Raw genomic sequence first — 21,924 nt, forward strand, 5'->3', positions numbered from 1 at the left:
TCAGGCTTATTCTACATGGCCTGCTCCCTTCTCGGAAAGAAGAGTTACTCTGGGGAACTCTGCTGATACAAGCTTGGTGTTTCCTTAGATCTGTCCTAATGACCGAAATTGCTAATACGTACCCTGTAAGGTTTTGCCAGTGATGTCCCATAATTGTAGGAAATGGGAAGTTAGACTGCACAGCTTCATCAGTATAAACTGGCTGATGTGTTCAGCCATTTTCTGATGCCAAGGCACTTGCTACCTGATGCCTTTTCCAATCGTGTTCTAGAGTTTCCTAGACTTTCTTGGTCTTAGGATACTTAGACTCCTGGTGCCAAGAAAAAGTAATTAAGAGAGAAATTCCTTTCCCTTGTGTGCTGGAGCTTAGGAAATTATTTCTTATCTTTTTCAGAAGCTTGGCATTTAATTACTAGTAAGAAAGATTATAATTAAAAGGAAGCTTGGTGGATTTGGGGATTTTTTGTTTGTTTCATTTTGGGGTTTTTTTTGTTTTGTTTTTTGTTTTGGTTTTGGTTTTTGGCTCTGATCAGTTTCATTAAAACAACACATTTTGGGGAACCCTCTTAGTTACACTAGCTGCTTGATTAAATTAAATGTAGATTGTTCCATTTACTTAGAGTAATAACCCGCTTTATAACTCTTCATATTGCACTGTGCGTGGTTCACTGTTGTCTTTGTCACTTAATTAAAATAGATAGACAGGAAATGGCCAAAAGACTTAAAGCTAAACATACTCTTCACATCTTGATTAATATAAAGCTAAGAATAGAAAAATACTTACTACCTGTGGCACTAATAATATAGGAGTTGTTCCAAAGTAATGCCCTTACTTAATTAGAGAAATCTAAGCTATTCCATATAGGAAAACACTTTAGGGGTGGACATATTGCTATTTGCTATCATATATTAATTCTCTCTCTCTCTCTCTCTCTCTCTCTCTCTCTCTCTCTCTCTCTCTCTCTCTGAACATGCTTACTTTAAGGTTGTAGTTGAGGAAGGGAAGATAGTAGTAATAGGTCTGGAGCATTTGAGCCAAGCTCTTGGGTATTTGTGTGGAGTATGGGCTTCTGGGGATCCCAGCATCTTCAACAGGCTGTGCGAATGCCCACTGCTTCGGCTGTGCTCCCAGCCCTTCATTTTTCAAGGCAGGGTTTTCTCATGAAGCTTAGGCTTGCCTCGAACTTGCTTCATGTCTCCACATCTGGCATTTTTAAGTATGCACCACCACATCCGGCTATAGTTGTAAGTTTGTGTGAACAGAGATGAAATTGGAATGATTTAATCTAAATTGAGCTCATAAATGTAATGGTAACAAATCCATTGAAGAATCAGTGTGATTATAAATTTTTATGTAAAAATTTACTGCAGTATATTTGCTGTATGTAGCACGAGCTTCACAAAGATTTGCATCCCAGTATATCATATACTGTGCCCTCTAGTCTCCTTATTTCTCCAGTTCTCACTTTCATCTCCATGGCATATGGGCATACAAGTGATTTTTACCTGTAAGTATAAATGAGAGAAAACAGGTGGTTTTTGCCTTTCGGATCTCGTTTGCTTTATATGGAGATCTCCAGTGGTATCCATTTTCCAGCAAATAACATACTTTATTCTTCTTTATGACTAAATGAAACCCTACTGTAGGCTGAGATTTATAGTTAAGTTGCTAAGTCCTTGACTAGTGCAGACAGACTCTGCATTCAGTCACCAGAGCTGCACAATCCAGGTGTGATGACACATGCCTGAGAACCTAGCACTAGGGAGGTAGAAGATCAAAACTCCAGGGTCATCCTAAACACGTAGTGAGTTCTAAGCCAACCAGGGCTACATGAAGTCCTGTCTCAAAAAAAAAAAAATCCATTGTGTATGTATACTACCTTTTCTTCATTCTGTGCAGAATAGAAAAATAACAAGCCTACACTCTATATAAAAATACCAAAGATCCCAGATAGCCAGAGCAACCCTGAGGAAAAAGAACAAAGCCAGGGGAATCACCATACCAGATTCCAAGTTATTCTCCAGAACCACTATAGTAAAAAAAAAAAGGCAAGTAGACCCCTGGAATGGGACAGAGGACATTAAGTAAAGCCACTGTTAGGATGTTTCAAAACATTAAGTTTCCTTTGTTACTTGTGTTTATATTGTGTGTTTGCTGGGTAGACAGGTAAATATTTTTAGAGCTCTACAGTCAGGAGTACTTTCCTTATCTTGAAGGGTGAGAAGCCCTTTGAGCTAAAGGTTCAGGAAAGCAACACTCCTTTTGCCCCTGTAATGAGAACTTTTCCAATCCTCTTGGAGAGATAAATGAAATTTGAATATCTAGATAAAGACAATCTCGGGAGACAAACATCTCCCTGGGTTACCAGGTGAGTTTCAGGTGAACCAGGAAGTGCAGGGGGTGGTGCTCTAATTCTCCCACAGGGCAAGTCTTCACCCAGAGAGTCTCAGCCAGGCTACTTCAGTACTTAGCTGTGTTCCTGGGGGTAGGCTTTAAGCCTTCAAGAGTCATGTTTTCATAGGTTTCCCATAGTTTTACAACTCCTGCTGTAATAAAATATCTTTTCTGCATTTTGAGAAGAGAGAGGTCCTACTTGCTAGGCTAGCCCCAGCAATATCCACTGCGTGGTTGGCTTGGAAGGGCACAGACAGAGACACCATGCCTTCTGTGGGTTATCCATCAACAGATTCATGGAAACTCTGTTTATCAGAAACAAGCAGAAGCCAAGAGGCAGTGCTAGGAGACCAAGAGGATCAACATGGTTCAGAACTAGACATGAGAGGTGGCAATTCAGACAGACAGTAATGAAGGTATTTCTCAAAATTCAAGAGGAGAGAGCAAGCAGAGTCTCAGCAGACATGGAAGACTGCGTGAGGCAGTGAGGATGCAAAAGTGATTCTCTGTGCATGACCCACAATGCCATCCTAGTGAGTTGTTTCCCATTGAACCCTTGAAAATGAGGCATTTGTTTATTTGCTATATAAATAGAATTAATAGTAAATACAGATGACTTTCAGGAATATCATTTTGGCTGCTGACTAATAGACTGATGGAAATCATTGTGGTTTTGGAATTATCCAGATAGAGTGGGAGCGTTTGAATAAGGAAACTGGTAGTAAGGATGAGAAGCTAGATGTTTAAGAGTCATTGAAAACCAGAAAATGGCAAACCTTGAAAAGTATTTTATTATGAAAAGAAACAAGGGAAAATGAACTGAGGAAACTTCAGGAGCTGACAGGTCTCTATGTTATCAACAAAGAAAAAAAAATGTTTCTAAAGATGTTGTTAGTCAGCCAACAACATCCAGGTGAGTCTGTGCAACAGACAAGAATTGTGGGTCCATGCTGACTAGACATTCCAGAGACATCAGTGTCAAAAATTGTCCCCACTGACAAAGCTCTGCTGGTTTGAACGAAGAGAACCTGCAGACTTCCCCAAACGTGTGTGGTGCTGAAGGAAGAGGACAGTGACAGGTGGCCACAGACAGGCTGTGGGAGGGGGAAGCCAGGAACAAAGGCAACTTCCAGGAGAGCCCTGGGAGCTTTACTGGGACAGGGAGGTTCCAATAAAGTTTAATTACACAGTTTCTCACGAGGGTGAAGGAGCAGGACCAGCAAATGGCTAATTCTCATCTTGTATGTGGTTCTTACTGTTGAATAGACAAAATAAGCAACATAAGAAGATGGCTGTCTCCTAACAGACACTCTCCCCCACACGTGTACACACATGCCTCGAATTCTGCTCTGAAAGACATAGCTGCTGTTTGCTGTGCTCTCTCCTTCCTGTCCAGGATTTCTGTAACCACCAGTGCGGCCTGCTGCTCAGGGGAACTTTAGGAACAGTCGGAAAGTGAGGGGCATCTGCGCGTGAAGTGTGCTGGTGCACTGCTTAGACGCTCCTGCGGCTGCAGCAGGTCTCACTTTGAGTATTTTAATGTTGCTTCAAAATAATGTTGCCTTTTGAGAACCATTGATATGTCACTGTACAATGTTTTGATTGTACATTTTGTAATGCCATGTTAAAGATTGAATCTAGAGTCTCACATATGCTGTTACTCTACACTGAGTTGTATCCCTAGCCCTGTTTACATTTTTGTAAAAGTTTTGAGCCAAAAAAGATGGCTCAGCAGGTATATGTGCCTGCCACAAAACCTCATGACCTACGCTTAATTCGCGGGACTCACTGTGGAAGGTAATTGGTTGTCACTAGGTTCTCTGCTTGCATGTGCGTGCACGCACACACACACACACACACACACACACACACACACACACACACACCCCACAATATATTTTTTAAAAATACCTACAGGGTGTTTATTTTTCTGACCTTAGATCAGATTTCATAATAAAAATCAGTAGACTTGAGTTTGATTATCAGCACACCCTCCTCTCACCTCTGAAGGCACCAATCACATACACCATGTGGTTATGCATGCACTCAGACAAAACACACATAAAATCAAGCAAATAAATCTGCTAAAAAAAAATTTTCAAGTCCAGGATAAGACTTATTTAACACGAAAACTTCCAGTAAACCAGTAAGTGCATTCATTCAGGAGAGGGAATGCAGAGTTTTGTGCCTGTGCTCTGCCTAACTGTTCCTGAAGAAGTACATGACTGGAAGCAGAGTGATGGACATGATTCTGACCAGGCTGTCTCTCAGTATGTTGAGCAGTGAGTGGCTGAAGATTGACTTAAGAATTAACATTGACAAAAACATGAAAGCTTAGAGAAATAACAAATACCATGTTCAGGCCTGGCTGGCTGGTTGGTTGTTGTTGTTTGAGATGGTGTCTCACTGTGCTCACTGGTCTGCAGCTCATGGGTTCATATGATCCTCCTGCCTCTACCTCCTGAGGAGCCCGGCCTACGGCAGGTCTGCTGTGCCTGATGCATACTGTTCTTTAAGCACCTCCCGGCTCTTCGCTCTACACCAGCCTTAGGTTTCCATTCAGCTTAGGTGAGATATATTTGAAGAATCACATAATGGCTTTGGGTTTGTGTCTTCTTGCAGTTGCTGGGTGAGCTGATCCTGGACCGCCACAACTTCACCATTATGACCAAATATATTAGCAAGCCAGAGAACCTGAAACTCATGATGAACCTGCTTCGGGACAAAAGTCCAAACATCCAGTTCGAAGCCTTCCATGTCTTTAAGGTAAAGGGCTGATGCCTCGATATGGTTTTTCTCTAACTTTGAAATGGCAGGCAAGGCCTCTGCTTTTTGCTTTCCTTTCCTTGAGAGAAGATTAAACAATCTCTTTGTTTTGCAAACTTACTCTTCCACTCATCTGTTACAGAAAACCATACTTTGAGTGCTAGCTACAGCTGGGAAAGTTTGCCTCTGACCTTTACGTATAAATTTATAAATTTAGAGAAATCTCACATTTGCATCAAGCCGACCTAACTTCAGAGAGCCTGCAACCCAGTACCTTGCAGTAAGATAGAGTCATTTTCAAATTAAAAGTCAATTGAAAAATGAACCAAGTTTGACCTGCCTGGTAAAGGCCACTTTAGCACTCCCTGGAGCCAAAGGGGATGGGAAGCGCAGTGAGGCAAAGCCTCATCCAGGCTCTGCCACCACACTTTAGCACTTCAGTTCTTCCTCTTCTCTTCATGAAGGCTTCGTGCGGCTCGGTGGTTAAGAGTACTTGCTGTTCTCGCAGGGCACCCAGTCAGATTCCAGCACCCATGTGTGGTGGCTCACCAGAGTCGGCTCCAGGGATTTGATGCCTCTGTCTCCACAGCTGCTGCAGTCATGTGCACACCCCATACCCAGGCACACATACTCACACATACTAAAGACATAGCTAGAGCAGAGACTGAGCGGAAGCTAGAATGGAAATGCTGGCTTCTGCTTCCCACTGTCTCCTCTTGGAACCCAAATGAAGTCCTGAGGATGCAGCCAGCGCCCGGCTCACTTGTCGCTGCTTTTTAAATGGGGTCTTTCTTCTGAGTAACAGTTATTTCTGTGTTATTCCCAGAAACTTCAGATAATATGTGAATGTATAGGGTAAAAGCTCATTGTCATCCCATACTCAAAACTACTGTGGATATATCTTTGGGATTATCCCCTGGCTTTATTCATATTACACTAACAATTTAAATCCTAGCTTTTGTCACATTGTACTGTTTTATGTGTAATTTCAGAACAGTAGTCTTATAGGCATCCTACTTCATCATTGGGCATTTTATTCTAGTATGAATGGCCCTGAGCTTTGGACAACTAATTCCATTTCTTACTGTGACGTATGTTGCAGTTCCTGCTATGCATCTCACTTTGGCCAGCTTTTGGTTGTTCTCTTATAATTGATGTCTAGAATAAGAGCTCAGTAAACTCCAGGAATGTTTGGTCTTAAAATGTATATTCACGGGCAGAATTCCTTGTCTACTAGTGGATAACATAGGAGTTTATAAGGCAAGAGTTGCTTTGACAAGTTAAAAACTCAGTCTTTCTGTTACCAGATATTTATTACCCAAAAAGGCACTAGGATATTTAAAATATTAACTGTACAAGTTTCGTTCATTCCACTTGAAATCCGAACAGAATTTTTTTTCTGCAACTTGATAAGCTGATTCAAAAGTGTGCTTGGTAAAGAAGACATAGGTCACCTGTAGCCATTTTGAAGAGCTGGGTAGAGATGTCTACTGTACTGGATATAAGCCTGAGATCTGGCCACATCCAGACACAGTGAATAAAGTCAGCAAATGTTAAGAACATCTAATTTTTTTTTTTAAATTTGAAATTTGTCTCTGTCTGGATTCATGCTTTGTAGTTACAGTCTTAGAGCCTGTGATAAAGAGACAGACACAAGTACAGGAGAGTGATCACCTCAGGAGAGAGAGTGGTACGAAGGGGAGGTGTCATGGCTGTACTCAGGGTCAAAGCAAGCCAGGCTGCTGGCCTTGTGCAGCTTGCGCATCTGTGATGACATGTGGCATAGTATTGCCCACATTCTTCTTTGTGTTAGAACTGTCACATAAAAAGTAAGTCAACAGAATCAAACAGAAAGTGTGAGTGTAGTTCCAGGAAACAGTAAGCCTCAGAGACTGGCAGACCTACCTGCCTCAGACCCTCCTGAGGAGTGGCAGTTCAGAAAACTGTGCACCATGCCACTCTGTGCCCAAAAATGTGCACCCTGTCATATGAAGTGAAATCTAGTGTCATCTAATCTTGTTCAGAAGCATATGACTATAAAAAGATTTAGTTCATGGCAAGCTAGAAATAGCCTGCTCCATCCGCAGACAATCCGAATTTAGTTCCCCTAATCATTGGACAGAGTAGGAACATTTAAAAATAGTTAACCACTTGTTTACTTGTGTGTGTGTCGATTGGGCCTACCCTGCACCTTGGCACTTGATTGTTTATTTCCCAAAAATAATATTTTGCCATTTAGAAAAGCTAGAGTCCTAAACGTATTTATTTCTGTATGAATAGCTACTCACCCCTCAAAGCAGCCTCTGTAAAGATGGAAAACCCATGGGGCACACTCCTGGAAACGCCTTTCAGGCTAGTAATGCCACTTCCGTCACCTACCTGAATCCAGGACTCCTGTGAGACTCCATTTCAGGCAGTCAGTGGCCCTGGAAAGTACAGCGGCCACATGGGAAATCCTGGGTGAAAGTCAGAGCAATTGTGTGAAACCTCCAGGATGTGTCAGAGCACCTAGGCGAGGGCGGTGCTGGCATTCACCCTCTGTGTTAGCTCTTTCCCCGGCAGGACGCCATGCCCCTCACCCTCCTGAAAGTTAGACAGTTGGAGAACCCTGTTTTGTGACTAAGGAAGCCATTTCTGTGGGAGAGTCAAGGACAAATTAGCATGCACTCTACCAGTGAACCTCACCTCCTACTTGTGGGCTTTAGTGTGACGGCAGGTATTTAGGGAAACCACTGTGTGATATTGGTGGTAACTTAAGGAGCTTGATAATATTAATGAGTAATTACTGTGCGCATGAGTGCCGAATGGATACATGCAGGAACTGCATCTTCTTCTCAAAACTCCTAGTCATTTGACAGTGAGAATGTGAGGAACTAGTGCGTTCCACAGCAGGGATAAGCCAAGAGAACACTGCTGAGTTACATGATGCCGTCAGTATGAAATGTCTGCAGGAGGTTCATGGTGGGAAGCAGAGTAAGTGGGACTGCTGATGAGTGTAGGGCTTCTTTGGGGTGACAGAACTGTCTTAGAGTTGACTATGATGACACAATTTTGTAAGCATACTAGAAATCATTAGAATATGAATATATATCAGCCAGCCAGCCAGGTGGACTAATATGTGAATCATATCTCAGTGTGACTGACTCTAAAACTTTAAAACCTGAATGGTATACAAGACACATCCAAGGACAATATGAAGAATCCTTTTAAAAAAAAAAAAAAAAACTTGAGAAGAGAGATCAGAGGTATTTCTGGTCCTTTGCTTTGAACTGCTATTTCCTTTTGAAACTGTTTTACAGTTTTGAGTAATGTTTTGAGCATAGCTGTCCCTCTCCTTGCTCTTGCCTATGAGTAAGAGCAAACAGTTTAAACCACAGCATGATATGCCTGCATGCGACACAGCACGGGCAACACCACCCTGTAGCCAGCTGGGCTCCTGAACTCCAAGGCTTACCTGGAGAGCACAGCAAGCAGTCTTCCCCTCAGACCTGCAGTGATGAGAGGAGATAGCATGTATAACTAGATAGCCAGTACCCAGAGTCTGCCCTAACTGAGGCTCAAGTGGAGACCAGCTCTTAATATACAAAGAATCTGTGTGAAGGTCTATGATGGCCTGTAGTATTAGCTCCTCCAGAAGCTGGCCAGGAGGGTTGCTGGTTTCAGGGTAGTCCTGAAAAGCAAGAGGACTGAGCTATAACACAGTGGTAGAGTGCTTAACTGTAATAATGTGTGAGGCCCTAGGTGACTCAACCCCTGGTACCAGACAGAGACAGAGACTGAGACAGACCAATGTTTAAGTGGAAGGCTGCATGAGCATTATATGTCTGAGTGGGGGAGTTTAGAAGACTGATTTGATTTCCTATTTATTGTGGTGCTGGAATGGAGCCCAAGGCCTCACAAGTGCCCCGCCCTCACAAGAGCTAAATGTAAGTGCTTTTTCACCATTTCCCAGCTTTCTCACCTATATCACATGTCAGAAAAGTCAGAGCAGTGTTCCAAGTGTCTCTGGGAACCTCAACTTCCAGCCTGCTTGCTGGCCTCTACCACCCTCACTATCTGCATTGGTGTTCAAAGAGCCTTGTCAGCCATGGCATGGCAGCTCCCCTGTAGAACTTGGCCAGTCATTCTTGAACAGAAGCAAACTGATGTCTCTGAGACTGCCAGTTGGTGGTCGTGGGGTGTGTGGGTGTGGTGTGAGTGTAAGAATAGTATGAAATGGACTTGTACATGGGCAACTCCATGTCACACGGGCAAAGTATTCTAGCAGACAACAACGCTGGAACAAGCACTGAGTGCCTCACCAGTTCAAATCCTTGCTGGTAAAAAGAATTTTAATAAAGTCGGTTAAGATATATGCAAGATGGACTGACCCTGGACTCTGACCCCATAGGTAGCAATGAATATCCTAGTAAGAGCACCAGTGGAAAGGGAAGCCCTGGGTCCTGCTAAGACTGAACCCCCAGTGAACTAGACTGTTGGGGGGAGGGGGACACCCATAGGGAAGGGGAGGGGGGAGGGGGATGTTTGCCCGGAAACCAGGAAAGGGAATAACACTCGAAATGTATATAAGAAATACTTAAGTTAATAAAAAAAAAAAAAGAAAGAAAGAAAATAAAATTTAAAAAAAAGATATATGCAAGATTTAATTTTCATTTATAAAAAGCATTCAGATTTAAAACGGAAAACAAAACATTTTGTTTCCTGAATTAAAAATATTTGAATGTAGCTACTGACTTTCTCTCTGTGCTTGAAACTCTATATATTTCTGAGACCTGCTATGTAAACTGAGAGATACAAGCATTAAGACAGCAGTTCAAAAAGCCATGGGCTATTTTCATGCGTTTACCTCTGTTTAGAGATACTTTGAAAGTAGCATGTTCTGAACACATCAGTCAGCAGTGAGCGTCCACCATGAAGCCTCCTCTCAGCTAGCCAGTAAGTCCTCAGGCAGTCAGGGTCAGTACGAACGTCTAATGATCAACTGTCTCCTGAAGAGAGGGCTCAGAGCCATGCACAAAAAAAAACTAAGGGAAAACCTTAAAGCTTGCAAACAACCTCAACATTTTTGCTAGGTTTTAGTACAGGGTGTGGGCTTTGGAGTCCATCCAGCACGCCTGCCTGAGAACTCTACTAGGCTTCTGAAAGGAGCGTGGTTTGCCTAATGTACCTAGTCTTTTTTTTATTTTTATGGAGTTCTGAGTTATTTATGTACTTACCACGAAATGCCAGGCAATTTGTAATTAGAACTTTAGCAGCACTCTTATAAACAAACACCAACCAGAAAAGGCCTGAACGTGGCAATTCCTACCATACTCACAGGCACTCTGTGAGCAGCAGGTGTTTGTGTAACAGTGTAAACAAATCTAGAATACCATTTTTGTAAGTAAAAATTTTAGTTTATTCTAACAAAAGCCTTGTCTGTAAAACTTCACATGTTGACTATTTTAACAACAGAGCTCCCTATTGAGTATTGTCACCCAGGAGTTATGTCAACACATCACTGCACCCCAGAAGAAAACCCTCTGCCCTAAGCCATTTCTCTCCATTCCCTTCCCATGAGCACCTCACAGGTACCATCTGCTTTTCACTCTAGGGATCTGCCTGTTTGTATAAATGCAGTCAAATCCTTGGTGTAGCGAGGTCAGCACACTGCTCCTTGTAATGGCCGTGGCAGCCTCAGAATGATGATGGACATCCACTCATCAGTTAGTGGTACATGGGCTGTTAGCACTTGAGGCTGGCACTGCTCCTGCTGTGGACACTGGAACACAGCTGTGGTTTTTTTGAACAAACCTTTTCCCTCTATTGGGGCAGGATTTTTTTGTCACTCACTGCTTTGCCTACCAAGGAGATGCCAGTCTTTTCCATAGCACACTTATTTTTTGTTTTACATTTTGTGATCTGCATTGCCCTAAAGGGTGTGTATGTGTGGGTGTGGGTATGGGTGTGTGTGTGTGTGTGTGTGTGTGTGTGTGTGTGTGTGGTCACTTTCGTTCCTTTTGAAGAAAGTGCTACTCAAATCCTTTGCATCCTAGATGGATTGGGCTTGTTATAGGAGGTCTTTATATAGTCTAGATCTGAAGTCAGTCAGATCCATGATTTACAGATAATGGCTCCCACCCTCCTAACACTGTCTTATAGAGAAGCATTAACAATTAGTGAAGCACATCTCACTGCTTCTGTTCCTGGCCCTTTAGGCAAGGTTATGAATTATCCTTTGTACTTTTCTCCAGATGTCTTTGTAGCTCTTCTATTTTGGCCTTTGGTTCATTTTTAATGTTTTTTGTAGAGGGTGTAAAGTGAGGACCCAGCTTTGTTGCAGTTGTCTCATGGATACTTTTTATTTAGGAATTGAATCTTGTCAAATTGTAAAATTATTGAGATGACCACATGGCTTTCCTGCGTTCACTCGCTGTGACATTAGCTTCCTAGGGCTATAGCAGAGTACCACAGAGGGCTAGAAAGAACAAAAGTGTATTCTCTCCCAATGCATCACACCAGAAGGCCAAGGATAAGGTGTCAGTAGAGTTCGTTCTTTCGGTCCTGTCTCTTAGCTTTTGGTGATTGATCACCAGCAGTCTTTCCTTGTAGACACATTACTCCATTACCTGACTGCATGTGGCACTCCTCTCTGAATGCCTGCACACCTCCATATGTGAGGCTCCATGTTACCTGCCTTAGATGGGGGCCTTCTAACCTAATACGACTTCATCTTAGCCTGTTGTGTCTGTAAAGTCCATGCTTCCGTAGAAAATGACACCCTTGGGTGCCCAGGGTTAGGATGTAAGTACATCTCTGTGGAGAAAACAGTACAGCTGGCATTTTGCTGATTTTCTTATGTGGAATTAAGTCCCAGCTGGTCATTGTATATAACCCTGTTATTATGTAGTGAGGCTTACTTTGCTAATGTTTTCTTAAGGAGTTGGCCTTTCATTCATAAGGGATAGCACGCTTTGAGAGCGCTCTCATTGTTTAATCTGGCTTTGGTGTCAAGGTATTGCTGGCCTCGGAATGGGCTAGGAACAATTCTTCTTTGAAGAAATTGAAAAACACTAGTGTTCATTTTTCTTTAACCTTAGGTAGAAATTTACCAGCAAAAGTCACCTGGCCTGGGCTTCTCTTTATTGTGGGTTTTGTTTACTGATTTGAGGAATTTGACCATTTTTCTTAGTTGTATGTGGTGGTTAATATTGACTGTCTGCTTGACAAGACCTAAATAATTGAAGAGACAAGGTTTTGACATGTCAGTGAGGGACTGCCTGGATTAGGTTATAGCTGAGGTGGGAAGGCCCATCCTGAATATAAGCAAGTGTCTTTCCATGGGCTGGAGTCAGAGCCCCGTGAAAAGGAGACAGAGCTGAGAGCCAGCCTTGCTTCCCCTCACTGCTGTGGGTGCAGCTGCCTCTGCAGCGTGGAGATGGAGAACTAGTACCTTGTTGGATCGCAGCCCTACTCAGCTGTTAGCAGTGCTCCACTTTAAGGTTAGCTTTTCATAATCCAAATCTGATAGTCTAGCCAGAGCTCATCAAGGTACTTCCTCTCAGGAGCTAGTTTCTGGCTGTAGTTATTCTCCATGGAAACTCCTCTGTCTCTGCTCCTTCTGCTCATTGTGTTGACTTGCTGCTGTCCCTAGTTCCTTAATGTGTGAGGTTAGCTTCTGATTGGAGCTCTTTTCTCTGAATGTGAGTTACAGCCTCAGTTTGTCGCCTGAGTGCTGTTTCTTGTATTTCCTTTGTACTCCTCTAAGGCTCTTTACTAATCACCCTGTGCTTTCCTTGTTCCAGTGACTGTGAAGGAGTCTGTGACTTGAGGTACAGTGTAGCTGGGAGGCCAAGACTCTTATCACCTTACGATTATAGGCCTGCTGGGTGGGAGTCTAGGGACCCTCTTTCTGGCCTATGTGGGCCCCTGGCCTTCTGAGGTGGAGTTACTGTGGGTAGCAGTGCTAAAGACTGTTCCTCTGTGGCCTTCTCAGGGGAGGCTGTGCTGATTAGGCCCTGCTGAGGGATCAGACTCCCCAAGGAAGACTGGCTATGGAGAAAACAGACACAGCAAGGATTAGCATATCATATCCCTGTCATTTGTTTGTGAATCATTCAGAAATGCATGGCTCAGACGTTCACCTCTGTTCCAGGTGTTTGTGGCCAGCCCCCATAAAACGCAGCCTATTGTGGAGATCCTGTTAAAGAATCAGCCCAAACTCATTGAGTTTCTGAGCAGCTTCCAGAAAGAAAGGACAGATGATGAGCAGTTCGCTGATGAGAAGAACTACCTGATTAAACAGATTCGAGACTTGAAGAAAGCGGCCCCATGAAGACGGTCCTGCCCTGACAGCCATTTGTCTCCCTGGCCCTTGTGTACAGTGTTGTTTCAAAGTCTCTGTTCTTGGGAAGGCTTTGAAAACCCTGACCTTCTCAACTGATTGTTCAAGGTCGATGAAATACAAACATTTGAGTGGAAAAAATCAATCTAGAATAATACATTCATTTTAATCAAGTCTGTGATTGCTTATGGAATCAACCATTATATTAAATATTGATAAAGACAGTGTAAGTTCAGAACTGGACCTTAGGTCACCCAGGACATCAAATCAAGGAACACATGTGTTTCTTGAAACAGACAATGGGGAGGGGACCCATCTGGTTTTTCACACACTGAAGAGCTGGGAGACAGGGCAGCATTGTCTGCTCTGTGTGCACTTTCCTTCCCTGCCTGCTGCCTGCTAGGTAGGAAGTGGCTTCTGACTCATGTAAGGGGGACAGGTGTCATCTCCCAGCTCAATTCCTCCCCACTGTACCCCATGTCTGACATGTGGCCCACGCCCATTCCCACTTTTGAGGGCGAATCTGGGAGCAGCTGAGGGCCAAGTGAGATCAGTAGAGGTTGCAGGGACCAAGAACACCTGTGGACTGTGACGCTCAGAGGAGAGTTGCAGACAGGAGGCCATAATCACTGTTCTGTCAGCACCTCTGAGGGTCAGGGAGTGTGAGGCTCTTTCACTAGTCGCTGTCATGGAAAGAACACTTCCTGGTGACTGTTTTGAGAGGTGGAATCACAGGAGATACAAACCATGGCTATAGAGGATCATAAGAGACTTATATCAGCAAAGTCGTGCATAAAGAATGCCTCAACCAACCAAAGAAAGGTTCTCTTGTCCAGTTTGTTCTGTAATAACTGTCATTCTGTAACCGTCTATCAGTGTCTTCAGTGAGAAGCTTAAAAGTCTAAATGAACTCTCTTTCATACTAGAATAATTACGGTGTTCATTTGTGTCCCCTTAACAGGGACAGAGAGGAAAGTTATTTTTTTAAAGATCACGGTTTGTTTTCAGACCTAAGACCTCTAAAGTGGATTTTAAAGATAATTCCGCAGGCACTGAAGCAACCATTGCCTGGCGGCAGCTCTTCATGCCTGGATCCCTAGGGCACCTGACTGCTGTCTTCCTTGTCTTTGGGCACTCATGTCTCCACCCAGAGACAGGGAGAGAAGTGTGTTCTGAGGTATAAATGCCTTTCGTGGGCTTCTCACCAGAGAATTGCCTGGCAGGGCACCTTGCTTCTTGGCTGGTTCAAGTGTTTTGCTTCCATGCACCCCCTGGTGTCCTGCATTCTTCAGTCATAGAAGTCAGATTATTTTTATTTTTCCTGATAGCATAGAACCCCCTAGAATTTGACCTTTCTTGATTTGCTTATTTGATTAAAAGAGATGAAAAAAACTTTAAATGTGTTTCCATAGCATCACGGAACACAGGCAAGGCCATGTTTTAATTTTGTTTCAGTTCTTTCCCAGCCTCTCTTTACCCTGGCTGTGGACCTGCTGGACAGAAAGCTATAGGATCTGAGGTGCAGCACATGAGGTGGCTGGGTGTTGACATGAGTTTATAAGTTACTCACTTAGAGGGGACACTGAAGCTCGCCGTCACAGTGTGTTTACACAGAAATCACTAGAAATACTGTGAGACTTGGGAAAGGTCATATTTAATACGAAGCACAGTTTAAAGACCAAATAAAAAGTACCACATACTCTTGGTCTCATTCCTCTTCCTTTACTTGTGCAGTTGAGTTCTTGTCCTGAAACAGGAAAGGAGGCCCCCAAGGCCACAGTGAGACTCCGATGCCACCATCCTGGGCACTGCAGTAGGAGGCCTGTCTGCATCCCAGGACCAAGCACCAGCCAGCAGTCACTACGTCAGTTAGGAGCCATTCTCATTAACATAGACATGGAGGTTGTAAGAAGAATGTCCCAGATCTAGGGCGGGACACACCAGATTGACACCCAGAGTGACCTAAGGCCCAGTCTGTCTTCCGTTCTATGCATCGTCAGGGCTGTGACCTGAGAAAGGCCATGGTGTTGGGAGTTATGTGGTGTTCTACTGAGACCTGGGAGGCTCCCAGTGGCAGGGTCCTGGAATGTGGCCAGTGGGGAGATCACTGAGATCACAATGTTCTTGGATGAGGACAAGGCTCTTGGCTAGAGCCAGGCATCTGCCCAGAGTTAGGGCTGTTCTTAGAGAAAGGCTGGGAGGCAGCATACACCCCTTGTAAATGTTTTTGACTCCCTGCCTCAGACATTTCTCATCCTGTAGTGCCTCTGGGGAAAGAGACGTGAGCATCTCCAAGTCTCCATCACTAGCTGTGCTGCTGGCTGCCGTGACCCTTTCACATCAGATACAACCGCCAAGTCCACAGCAGCACCTGCAAAGCACACGAGACCCAGAACCGTTAGAGCATGGAGGGAACAGGCATCACACCCACCACAGCTGTTTCCTTTAGTTTATAGTCCCCATGCCCAAGAACGGGTTTCCTTGTGACGTCCTCATGCATGTGTTGTCACACACTGATTGTATTCATGACCCTCACCTTCCACCCCCACTCCACCCTGTTGTGGGTCTCCTTCCTTCTCCCTAATGCTCTCCACCCTGAACTGTTTCAGTGTGAAGGATGCTTCACTTACAGAATACATTAGTTTATATAGTATTAGAGGCAGTTAGCATTTTATGTTTCATTTCTGGTGTGGTCATCTTCTCACTGACATTCCTTCAGGAAGATTTTGGATATTGAAATGAGAGTTTTCACCACTGGACAAAGGTCTGAAGCATTCGAGACCTTGGAAGTCTAGATTTGGTCTGACTGAGTCTACTGAAGATGAATACGAACAGGAGTGTTTTGAAGTATAGAGAATGTGTTGTAGCTGGCACAAATAAAGCGTAGCAGAGTTATGCCTGCCTATGCTGGGCCATGCAGACACAGCCTCACCTCCCATGGCAGGGAGCAACATTTAGCCTCAGAAAGGGGCCTGCTCCTGATCAAGCAACTGGCAGTAAAGCAGGAATGCCAAAGTCAGAATCTTGGAAGACAGGCTGTCCCCGAAAGGCCATGCTCCAACCTACCTTCCAGGCAGGCCCTTTATCCCTACATGGCCCAAGAAAAGAGACGAACCCAGACTGGATGGACTGAGACAGCACTCTGCTGCTCACAGCCATGCATCTGGGCCTCTCAGACCAGCACACATGCAACACTGTCATGCTAGTCGGGTCAGTCACAGCTCATCATGGGTTTGGTAACCCCATCACTGCACAAAATGGGCTAACGTTTTGAGAAGTGGCATCCGCAGGCCATGAAAAGTGGCATCCGCAGGCCATGGCTGCACCTACAGCTTTGACTAACCAGAGGCTGAAAGGCAAGAAGGTCACTGGAGCTCACGAATTCCAGGGCAGCCTCGGCAGCATTTTCAGACTGATCTCGGGACAGGTAGTAGTACAGTCACCTAACGAGCATGAACCCGTGGGTTCAACCACTACATAAACTAGGCATCGTGGCTCATGCCTGCAGCTTTGGCACTCAGAAGGTGGAGGCAAACAGATCAAAAAGCCATTCTCAACTACACAGCAAGCTCACGACCAGTCAAACAAAACCAGCAAAAAAAAAAAAAAAAAAAAAAAAAAGTATCGCGCCAGGGTAGCTGAGCACAGACCAGGGTCTCACTGTGTCCCTGGCTTGCCCTCTTGACCCAGGACTCGGAGGAAGGGCAAAGACCTAACTGCAGACTGTTGCCTCTGTGAGGAAAGAAAGCCTCTGCCCTTTGTCCAGGCACAGTGTGACATTCACATGGCCGTGCCCTGCCCTGCCTGGATGAATGAGACTCTGTATTGCCTGGGATGTGGGAGGAAAGGAAAGGGCACACCCACAGCTGGCTGGCCTGCCTCGAGCTGCTTCAGCTGTGACCTTCACCTTGACTGGAGCACAGAAACTTTACTCAGCCGTCAGGTGGTTGAGCACATCTGAATCCAGGTGGAACTGCGGCCAGCAGCCAGGCAGTGTACACTGTGAGAGAGCCAGGGCAAGGAAAGTGGATGGCACCCCTGAAATCTCCATATGGGAAAGGCTCCAACTCTGGCCAGATGTCCCTTTTCTAGCAAGGCCCTGAGAAAGGGTCTCCTGTCTGGGGGCCTACCAACCTCAGAAGGAAAGTCGGCCAGTTTGCCATAAAATGAGATATCCTTGGGGTCCAGCTTGGAGAGATGCTGGGTAGTGATGCTTCATCTGCCGTCTAGACAGTGGGGGATGTGGGAACAAAGGCAGAGAACTACAACTCAGAGAAACCTGAGTCCAGCTGGAGTGTCTCCACTTGTCCCTTCCCAGGTGGCTCAACAACCTAGGCATGCTCCTGGGTCAGGCCGTTTTCATCTCTGTAGAGTTAGGAGACTGTAGAGAGGGGAAGGGACACCCTTGTCACCCAAGCACATTTGCTTCTCTGTCCTGAATTGGGTGGGTAAGTGACTTAGGCTTAGTTGGTGCCACTCCTAGCGGAGCACAAAGAGAGGCCAGTCACCTTTTGTCCTGAGGGGGTCTGTTTAGCTCTGGGGTCCTGTCCACACCACTGTGCTCAAAAGGTAGCCTTAACCTGAAGGGTTACTTCAGGCTAGTGCTGGACACCTCCCTCCTGCTCAGGTTGCTTAGAAGAAACTGCCCACATAGAAGAAGGAAGGTCTGCCTTGGAAGAAACAGAAAAGGATGGACGAGTTCATGAGACAGTTGGCGCCACCGCTGCCTCCCCACGTGTTTTGCATGTTTTCCGTGGCCTTGCTCCCCTGAGTCTTCAAGTCCAATTCTTTAGCTGGTAACTGGATCTGTCCTTGCAGAAACTGAATCTGCAGGCAACCACTTTCATCTGCCCTCTCATGACCTCTGCTTATCCGGGCTGGGAGAGACATCACCCACAATCCACCCTACCTGCCTGGACTGCAGGCTCTGCCTTCAGCCTCTCCCTGCTTGTTACTGAGTTTAGCATCGGGAACATCTGCTCTGCTAGCCTGCTGTCTCGCCCCCTAAAAGCTCAGCGTTTCCCTGTTTGCCTTTGCCAGGTTCTCTGCCCGCTCCTAAGTCTTCTGCAACCTATGAAGGATTACACTCTGACTCACCTTAAAGCAATGTGTTCATTCAGCTCAGGAGCACCAAATCATAGTGATAAAGGGGACCTGAACAGAACAGGACCTTTTCAAGTTGCAGGGGTTGAAAACACTTGAAGACAATTTATAAATACACATCACATGCGTGCATACATACATGTACAGATGCACACGTACATAGAGACACACCTGGGAACTCTGTGGATCCAGTTTCCCACTCTGGCCAACTCCAGAGACTCAAGCCCCATCATGAGGGCCTTTTCCACAGCCCAAATACATGGTTGCACTCCTAGGTAAGATGTATCATATGGTGAGAAGTATGTTGTTAACCTCCCATAACCATTACACAGTGGCACATGATTGAAAGGAAGTAGACAGAACTCCCAGTGTTGGTTTAGTTCCTCTCCTGCTGAAGCTCTGACAGCCTTGCCTACAATCACACTTACCCCTGTCACATACAGAAAGAATGTTGGGGCAAGGAGCACGGGGTAGTGGAGTTGAGGCAAGCTGGCTCCTTGTCTTTTCCAATTGCTGGGATGTAATGGTCCCAGCAACTTAAGGAGAAAGGGTATGTTGTTGTTATGGGGGAGGGGGTTGTTTTGAGTCTGACAGTAAAGGGAAAAGTCACGGTTAAAGGGTGTAGTTGGTCATAGTGGGGAAGAGACATGGTATCCAGAGGCGGGAAGCCTAGAGATAGGCCAGCTGCCACTCAACTCATTTCCTCCAGGAGCCACAGCCCAGGGAGCTGAATGCAAATCAAAACCATCAAAGGGCAATTGATTGACCAATAGGCAAATCAGGGAATTAAATGTATGAGTTGTGTTTTGAGGCCAGCTTTGACTACACAGTGAGTTCCAAGGTAACATCAAACACCCCACACACACACACACACACACACACACACACACACAGAGTCACATATAAACACACACAGTCACATACAAACACACTCACTAAACACAGGACGATGCTGGAGAAACTTCATACTAACTGGAATGGCTAGAATCAAATGGTTAGGTAACAAGCATTAGTGAAGATGCAGAGAAGTTGAAAGTCACGCTTTGAGTGAGGATGTGAAATCATGGTAACCAGCCTAGCGGTTCCCCATATGGTGAAGCACAACACTGGTCATATAGCCTGGCAATTTCTCTCCAGAGGTACACTCGAGAGAAATGAAGACATGCCCACACAGGAACTCACATGAGGAAATGTTTACAGAGGCATCCTGATGAGAGGCTGAAGTCTCCACAGAGGGCAGTGTATTGGTAAGTAGACAAAATCTGCTGTAGCCATAGAAACTCTCTAGCCACTGAAGTAAATAATGCACTGACCCGTTCCACACCATGTGAGTCTGTGCTAAGTGAAAGAAGCCAGACACAAAAGATCACCATTCACCCATCTGCTGCTGCTGAAACAGAATTTATGAGCTCCAGTCATGCAAGAGGAGCAGAAGTGCATCAGCTTGTGCGTCTAGAGGCTGGCATGTCCATCGCTGAGCCACCAGCATCTGGTAGGGACCCTCACTGCATCAACACAGGGTAACAGAGGCCAAACAACAGCATCATGGCCATGCATGAAGCAGAGCCCGTGACCTAAGCTTTACGCCTTTTTATTGGAAATAGATTTGTATTATACATTATGATTATGATTTCCGCTCCCAGCTCCTCCCTACCTTCCCATCCTCCAAAATCTACATCCTTTCCTCTCTACCTCTCTTCCTCCCTCTTTCCTTCCCTCCCTCTCTCTCTCCCTCTCTCTCATTAGAAAATAAACAGGCAGCTAAGAAAAAAAGAAAAGAAAAGGAAAGAAAAGAAAGAGAAAGAAAGAAAGAAAGAAAGAAAGAAAGAAAGAAAGAAAGAAAGAAAGAAAGAAAGAAAGAAAGAAAGAAGAAAAACAGCCCTACTAGGACAAACAAATGATGTGCTCCTGTGGTTGAATTTCAACACACCTTTTGAAGAACCATTCAAGTCACAGCTACACACTAAATGACACTGTGCACATAGAAAGTCCAACACAGAGATGTCTAGACAGAAAGATTTGAGGGTGGAGTGTGAGATGGACATGTGGGGAGACAGCTAAAGGTGGGGCTTTCTCATTGAGGTGACGGAAATTTTTGAACTAATTATGGAGGTGTTTGCACATACCTGCAAGCTAACACACTAGAATCATTGAAGTATCGGTTAAAATGGGCAAACCACCTAGTGTGCGAAGTAGTAATAAAACTGTTCAAAATGTTACCATAGACTCACTGTGCTTTGTCTGCAGAACAGGGGACTGGCACCTGGGCTCGCACAGGCTAGACAAGCTCTACCAAAGAGCTGCGTCCACAGCCTTGTGACCTGTGTTATCTCTTGGGTGCTTTCTGTGTTATTTAATGCTATTCATCATGAATCTTCATGCTACATATTATTCCATGCACTGTGCCAGACAACCCCAGCCAAGTACGGTGTACCTCTGGATCAACTGAGCATGTGAAAGTGTTGGTGCCCACCCATGATCCTCTCCTGTGAGCAAGCCCAGAATGGGAACGGTTGCTCATCTTTCTGAGTTTGCTATTCTCCCATAGCAGTCCAGCAGCACTAGGGAAAGTACTTTGTTCCTACGTTGTTTTCTTGCTTCACCCTCGAGGTGAGTCTGCTTCTCTTCTCGGCTCCTCTTTAGAAAGTCTTCTTGTGTGAGACATAGTCTAGACACATCTACGCCTTGTTTTAGAGCTCTCTCCTGACTGACTCTTGGGCTGCACACTTTAATGCTTGGCCATAATCCCAAACCCATGCCTCCAGGTGACTGTGTCAGTCAACTTTCCCTTGCTGTCACAAAATGCCTGAGGAAAACAACAGAAAGGAGAAAAAGGTTATTGTCTGGCCCCATGCGTCTAGGTGTGTGGTGATGATTGAAAGGAAACAGTTTCCCTCACGGTAACCATGAAGTAGAGAGAGACTGTGTGTGGTAAAGACAATAAGTCTTTACCAGGCAGACTTCAGTGGCCTTCTTCCTTCAACAGGCACCTTCTCCTACAGCTTCCACCAGCCTCTGTTATGACCCCATCCATTATGGACCATTGATGAGATCAGCACCCCACGATCTAGTCACTTTCCAGAAGTCCCACCTAACACTGCTGGCCTGCGACCAGAGCTTTTGAGAGACATTTCCTGTCCAAACCTCAAAACCTCCCAACTTCTGATACCTACATTGCCACTCTGTCCCCAGGACACACAGCCCTGTTTCAAAACCCCGTTTGCCTTGGTTGCACTGGGCATTAGTGTCTCATCAGCATTTAGCTCAATGCAACCCACATTAAAACCCTTCCTTTCTGCAATTGCCCTGCTTCTGTCCCACAACAACTGTTAAGTGC

The 21,924-nt window shown here is 44.9% G+C and overlaps 1 protein-coding gene across 8 annotated transcripts in view; it reads left to right on the forward strand.

Annotated features, from left to right (window-relative positions):
• The window catches only part of Cab39l (calcium binding protein 39-like), a 102,414-nt gene extending 88,757 nt beyond the window's left edge, over window positions 1–13,657 (forward strand). For 7 of the 8 annotated variants that reach the window (XM_006252100.4, XM_006252101.4, XM_006252099.4 and 4 more), the window contains 2 exons: window positions 5,018–5,161; window positions 13,296–13,657. In XM_006252100.4, coding sequence (XP_006252162.1) covers window positions 5,018–5,161; window positions 13,296–13,475 — 324 coding nt within the window. In that variant the 3' untranslated portion in view covers window positions 13,476–13,657. The remainder of the gene's footprint in view (window positions 1–5,017; window positions 5,162–13,295) is intronic. The other variant, NM_001011917.1, reaches the window with a different exon arrangement.
• The last annotated feature ends 8,267 nt before the right edge of the window (window positions 13,658–21,924 follow it).

Source organism: Rattus norvegicus, chromosome 15 (genome assembly GCF_036323735.1).
Source record: "Rattus norvegicus strain BN/NHsdMcwi chromosome 15, GRCr8, whole genome shotgun sequence".
NCBI classification, from domain to species: Eukaryota; Metazoa; Chordata; class Mammalia; order Rodentia; family Muridae; genus Rattus; species Rattus norvegicus.